Source organism: Microtus ochrogaster, chromosome 18 (genome assembly GCF_000317375.1).
Source record: "Microtus ochrogaster isolate Prairie Vole_2 chromosome 18, MicOch1.0, whole genome shotgun sequence".
NCBI lineage: Eukaryota > Metazoa > Chordata > Mammalia > Rodentia > Cricetidae > Microtus > Microtus ochrogaster.
The window spans coordinates 6,064,931-6,071,890 of record NC_022020.1 but is presented as its reverse complement, the minus strand read 5'-3'; the positions used below and the strand labels follow the sequence as shown (position 1 = coordinate 6,071,890).

The 6,960-nt window shown below is 43.6% G+C and overlaps 1 protein-coding gene across 3 annotated transcripts in view; it reads left to right on the top strand.

Annotated features, from left to right (window-relative positions):
* The window catches only part of Tmem241 (transmembrane protein 241), a 133,996-nt gene that overhangs the window by 4,777 nt on the left and 122,259 nt on the right, over positions 1 to 6,960 (top strand). For all 3 annotated transcript variants that reach the window (XM_013349364.2, XM_026783604.1, XM_026783603.1), the window contains exon 3: positions 5,585 to 5,662. In XM_013349364.2, the coding sequence (XP_013204818.1) occupies positions 5,585 to 5,662 (78 nt within the window). The remainder of the gene's footprint in view (positions 1 to 5,584; positions 5,663 to 6,960) is intronic.

Sequence of the window (6,960 nt, the reverse complement as noted above, 5' to 3'; positions counted from 1 at the left end):
ACCAGATAAAATGGACCTGTTGGATTTTTCTCTTCAGCAGACACTGACTCATGTCCTTCCCCAGGAAGCCTGAAAGCCTCAGACATTTTTGTATGTGATCCTGTAAAACTTGGAATGACTTTCTGCATATTCCCACTTAAGAAATTTGGTATAAGAACTGTTATGCCCAGGTTCGCAAAGTTCCCCCAAAACCAACAAGGAGACTGAGTCTTGTATATAAAAGCAAAGAGCCTTTATTCTAAACAAGTTTGCAAACTCAGGCTATCCTGTGTCCAACATATTGGAATAAATCAATTGGAGAGCCCTGAGCTCAGTTATAGTTGGGTTTTTATAGTAGTAAAGGTGGGGGTGAGGGATTTCCAAGGTTCAGGACACCTGATTGTCTAGGGGTGTCCTGAGGGATGTGTGCTGGCAGGTGATCCTATCTACAATGGTTGGAACATTAGGAATTTCCTTTGAACATTAGGAATTTCCTTTGGATGGCCTGGTGTCTGGGTAATCTCAGTTTGTGGTCCTTCCTGCAACCAGGTATTGCCTCAGGGTAAACTACTGAGATCCAGGCCTCCTTTAAGCTCATCATGGCTGGGTCCTACACCGGCAGGTGATGATGGTTGGAAGTTAAGAACTTCCTCTGGTGCTCTGCTCCTGTTAAGCTTCTCATGCCTGGGTCCTACAAACTTCTTTAGCTTTCTTCTCCCTCCCTCCCTCCTTCCCTCTCTCCCTCCCCCATTCTTTTCTCTTATTTATGTTTTTGAGACAGGGTCTCTCTACATAGTTCTGGCTGGCTGTTCTGGAACTCGATATGTAGAACATGTTAGCCTCAAACTTACTGAGTTTGCCTGTCTGCCACTACCTCTTAAGTGCTGGAATTAAATCGTTTTTAAAAATATTTTATAAATTTCTTTTTTTAAAGATTTATTTTGTTTCATGTGCATGAATGTTTTGCCTGTATGTATGTATGTATGTATGTATGTATGTATGTATGTATGTATGTATGTATGTATACCATGTTCTTGCTGTCCCCAGGGTTCAGAAGAGGGCATCAGAACTCCTGGAGCTAGGATTATAGCCTGTTGTGGGTTCTGGGAACTGAGCCAGTGTTCCTAACCACTGAGTCATCTCTCCAGCCCCAGTTTACCTTCTAACCTTGCATGCTTATGTACGTTTCTGTAATACCATATCCAACCGGTATGACTCTTATTTTTTCCTTTCTCCAGATTGCATGCACAAATAACATACTTATTCATGAAGTCAGATAGTTTTCTTGTGCTTAGTATTTGTTTTCAGTGAATTTCTATTTGTGCCTTTTGCCCACTTAGTTTCACTGAGGTTGTAGCATTTTTCTTATTAATTTGGTGCACTTTGTGTTTGGTACAGGTGATTGGGCCCAGGAGATGCTCTTCACTACCCATCGATACCACAGCCCTTAAAGCTTTTCTTAGTTACTCAGGCTGGCTTTAAACTCAGTCTGTAGCCCAGGCAGGCTTTGAACTTGTGATCTTGCCTCAGCCTGAGCCACCAGGCCTGATTTTAGTACTTTTTTTTCTTTTTTAACACTTTAAGGGTATAACCACCAGGGCTGGAGACGCTGACTTCAAAAGTGCTTGAAAGGAGCAGAATTCAGCTCCCAGCATCCATATCAGGCCAACTTGAGACTACTTGTAACTTCAGGTCCAGGGAATCTGATGTCCTCTTCTGGTCCCCTTGGGCGCACACACACACGCACACACACAAAATAAAATAAAAAATTAAATAAAAGTGTACAACCTCTTGATCATGATATTCATTGTAAATTTTTTTGCAATTTGTTTTTTACCTTTTATTTATAATTTTACTATTTAAATGCTTTATTTTATTGATAAACATGTTTCTTTTGCGATCACTTATATCACATTTCCATTTATGATTATTTTAATTCATGGAGATACCATGTAGCTAGCTATTCCTAGAAGTTTGATAAAGCTTCTAGCTCTTGTCAGTTTACTTAAGCATATGATCACTCTGAGAAAATCGTACCTCCCTCAATAGTTAACCAACTTTTAATATGCCCATTTATCGCTTAATCCTCCCTTTTGCCTTTGGATCCTTAAAACAATATAAAGTTCGTCTTCTATGGGCCCTTTTGGGTAGCTTTTGTGAATTCTTTAGGGGAAGCCCTAGGGCTGACTTTTTTAAAGCATTATGCCATTTAAATGTGCATAGACCTCATCCTTTCTGCTTCTTTTTAAAATATGTTTGGGAGATGGAGAAATGACTTTGTGGTTGAGAGTGCTTGCTCATTGCTCTTTTGTGTTGAAATAGGAGCGGCGGGCTGCGTCCCCGGCACCCGGCCACCCGCACGGCTAGCTTTACCAGAAATAATTACACGGAAACTGTATTCTTTTAAACACCACTTGGCCCATTATATCTAGCCTTTTCTTGGCTAACTCTCGCACCTGGACTAGCCCATTTCTAATAATCTATGTAGCCCAAGAGCTGGCTTACCAGGAATGATCTTAACCTGCGTCTGCCTGGAGTGGGAGAATCATGGCGACTCACTGACTCAGCTTCTTTCTCCCAGCATTCTGTTCTGTTTACTCCTCCCACCTATGTTTTAACCTATGAAGCCAAGCAGTTTCTTTATTACTTAACCAATGACCTTCCTCCATCACTTTTGAAATTTTACTTTTATTTGTATCTATTTATTTTTGTGTGTACATGTGCCAGAGTTGAGGGGTGGAAGTCAGAGGATAACTTCCAGGAGTTGGCTCTCCTTCTGCCATGTGGGTGCTTGGGTTTGGTGGGAAGTACTGTCACCTGCTCAGCCATCTTACCACATTGTTGTTGTTGTTGTTTTTTGAGACAGGATTTATCTATGTAGCCCTGACCTAGAACTCACTGTATAGATCAGGCAGACCTCAAACTCAGAGATCCCCCTGCCTCTGCCTTCTGAGTGCTGGGATTAAAGGCATGCACCACCACTGCACTCATTGCTCTTGTGAAAAACCAGGGTTCAGTTCCTGGCACCTACATGGTAGCTCATAACTATCTGTAACTCTAGTTCCAGAGGATCCTACATCCATGCCTTACCTCCAAAGGGACTGCAGACATACTACACAAGCATATAAAATAATAAATATTAAATATAAACATAAATGTAAATATAAGCTGAGGGGTAGTGATGAGCGAGCGCATTTAATCCCAGAACTCAGCAGGCAGAGCTCTGTGAGCTCGAGGCCAGCTGGGTCTACAGAGTGAGTTCAAGAACAACCAGGGCTACCCAGAGAAACCTTGTCTTAAAAAAGTCTCCAAACACTACTACATGTCTCTGGGGCGAATCGACCAGGTTCAGACCTCCACTCTTAGAGCAGGCTGGTTCATGGCATGAGCTAGTTGCTCCATTCTTGGCTGGCAGTGAAGCAATAATTCTTACTACTGACCAGTTGCCTCCTAAAGCATGAGGAAAAGGGGGTACTATGGGTAATGGGGTAGTACCCACAAATTCTATAAAGAAGGAAATAGCCTGGCATATTTCAAGGTTGCAGGCTGTGTGAGAGCATCTCCTGGGGGGAGGGGACTGGCCCAAATCACGAGGGCTGGTAGTCACGTATAAGAGACTTTGTCCTGGAGACCAAGGGTTCTCAGTTAGTATCATAACACATAGGTATAATACAGTCATTTCTGAGGTGAGGTGTCTCAGGTCATTTGGGACTAAAATACAGTCTTAAATATATGAGTCATCTAGAGTATAGAGGTGACTAAGCTGAACACTGAGAGTGACCTAAGAGGTCAGAGTGCCGTCATATATGACCCCTGGACATGGATGTGACATGGCCATGATCATGGTGAATTAGAATGTCCAGATTACAATCAGTGTAAAGTAGAATGGCAGTGCTAAGACCTGTCAGGAGGACGTGAGCCTCACGAGGCTGAGGGAGTCCCGGACCCACCATGAGGCTTCACACACAGGGGCTCCTTTATGGGTGCAATATTTAAAGGGGACATGGGGACTTGCTGCATTTAGGTAGCTTTAGAAGTTGAATACTACTTAGAGCCCTAGAATAAGGATAAGAAACACCACTGAAGAGAATACTTGTAATTATTGCCTATCATCTCCAGGAGATGCCGGTGAACTCACAACCCCCTCCCTTTTTAAAGGTTTAGTTTTATAAGTGTGTGTGTGTGTAGTGACTGAGGAGGCCATTGGGTCTCCTGGAACTGGCAGCTATGAGCCCCAGCTTGGTGCTGGGATCTGAAGGGGGCCCTCTGGGAGAGAAGAGAACACTCTTAACCACAGAGCCATCTCTCCCTCACAGCCTCCCAAGTGCTGGGGTTACAGTTATGTTCCACCATGTCCCGTTCGTTTGGCATTTTGATGTGCTTTGCACAGTGGGAGAGGGCAATGTTCTAACACATGCTGCCCCTGACTATATTGCTAAGAGCACTGTTCCTCTAGTGAACTTCATGACCTCAGGTGTATGGGGCTGTGAAGAGGCTAAGGGCTGAGGAAGGATCAACCATTTTTAAAACAAGTCAGTGACATGGTTTAATTAGCTGCTTAGAAAAAACTGCTACAAGGTAGAGAATGGATGGTGGGGACAACCCTGGGGGGTCTTTATAGGACGCTAAGGTGTCACATGAGGACCGGCTTGTTGGGGTTTATGTCCTACCCAGTTCCCATAGCCGGTAAGCCCCCAGAGAAAATTACACAGAGGTCTATATTAATTATAAACTGATTGGCCCATTAGCTCAGGCTTCTTATTAACTCTTGTAATGTATATTAACCCACTGTTCTTATCTAAGTTAGCCACATGGCTCAGTACCTTTTTCAGCGGGGCAGGTCACATCCTGCTTCTTCCGTGGTCTGGGCAGGACTGCAGAAAGAGCTTCCTTCTTCCCAGAATACTACTGTTCTCCTTTCCCCGCCTCTACTTCCTGTCTGGTTGTCCTGCCTATACTTTCTGCCTGGTTACTGACCAATCAGCATTTATTTAAAACGTAATTGACAGAATACAGAATTGTCCCATACCACCAAGGGCCAGATGCACCATAGGAAAGACTAAATTACAACAAAAACTAGGGAGGTGGCTTAGGATGTGAACACTGTTATGGGGAAAAATAAAATTATGACGATTTTGCCAAGTAGATGAGGGCAGTGAAGCCAGAGGAAGGGTTAGGGAGAAGGTTGAGGTGCTACCCCAGCTGGCTGACTGAGGGCAGTAGGATGATGACCAGGCTCAGGAAATGTCTAAGACAGCATTTTGCATGTGACATGATTGGGAGGCTATGGAATTTCAGGGTACAAGTATCTGGATGAGAACAGGGATCTGGAAGTCATCCATATCTATGGCTATGAATAAGGTTCAGGAAATGTCTAGAAGGAGAAGAGGCAAATAAGAATATCAACACGTATTGGAGAGCTGGATTCAAAGGAGTAGAGATGGGACATTGTCTACAGAATTAGAGAAGAGCTGGGAAAACGGGGAAAGCGAGGTGTAGAAGGGTTGCTGATACATATTAGCGGCCATCAGCAGGTCTGTCCTGGCCGGATGGCACTGGGCTCTGTAGGCCTGGAGTAACTCATCTGGACATTCATCCGTTCCAGGTGGCAGACACTCATCGGTGGACTTTTGCTTCATTTGTCGTGGAAACTGGGTTGTGTGGAGCTCAACAGCAGTTTAAGGTATCATAGCCTCTTTGTGACTGGCTCATGACTCATGTACACTTGCTTTACATATCTATTTTACCACTAGGAAACTTGAATGCGTGCTTGAGTTGTTTGGTCTCTTAGTTCCTTTCCAACCTTGAGATTCAGTGATTTTATAGTAAGATAAATCTTGAACAGTGTCAGTAATATGAGATTAAATTATCAGATGCAGCCACAATACCATATTAATTCGCCTTTGTTTTAGGGCTAAAGATCACTACAGAGAGCTTACTGAAGAGCTTTAAATATCTTTTGGGAAATTTTTTGTTTGTTTGGTTTTTTGAGGCAAGGTTTCTCTGTAGCTTTGGAGCCTGTCCTGGAACTCACCCTATAGACTAGGCTGGCCTTGAACTCATTGAGATCCACCTGTTTCTGCCTCCTGAGTGCTGGGATTAAAGACTTGTGCCACTCACTGCCCAGTGGGAGTTTTTATTATTATTTTCTACTTACAGAGCAGTTAAGAACAATACCAATGTGTTCGTCACTTTCTGTTGCTGTGGTAACACCAGGACCAAAGCAGCTACAGTAGGAAGGGTTTATTTGGGGTTTACCATTCTGGAAGGTTAGAATCCATGATGTCTGTGCAGAGGCTTGGTGGAGGAAGAGCTTAGAGCTCACATCTCGGTTTACAGATTTAGCAGCAAACAGAGTGCATGGAAAACAACTCATGGCCTTTCGATTTTTTAAAATTATTTTTATTTAAAAATTTTTTAATTTTTTTGAGATTATAGTTTAATTACATCATTTCCCTCTTTGCTTTCCTCCCTCCAAACTCTCCCATGCACCTCTCTTTGCTCTCTTAGATAAATGGCCTCTTTTTATCCATTATCCGTCACTTTATTATTTTATAATTTGTGTTGTGCATAAAATACTGATCTAGTCTAGAAGAGTGGCTTATTAAATCTTACTTTTGCCCTAAGTAGTGAACTAAAAAATAATGAAGTGCATGCCTGTAACTCCAACACTGGCAGGGGCAGGGTGAGACTCACTGTAACCCCAACACTGGCAGGAGAGGGTGGAACTCACTATAACCCCAACACTGGCAGGGGCAGGGTGGGATTCACTGTAACCCCAACACTGTCAGGGGCAGGATGGGACTCACTGTAACCTCAACACTGTCAGGAGAGGGTGGAACTCACTGTAACCCCAACACTGGCAGGGCCAGGGTGGGACTCACTGTAACCCCAACACTGGCAGGAAAGGGTGGAACTCACTGTAACCCCAACACTGGCAGGGGCAGGGTGGGACTCACTGTAACCCCAACACTGGCAGGG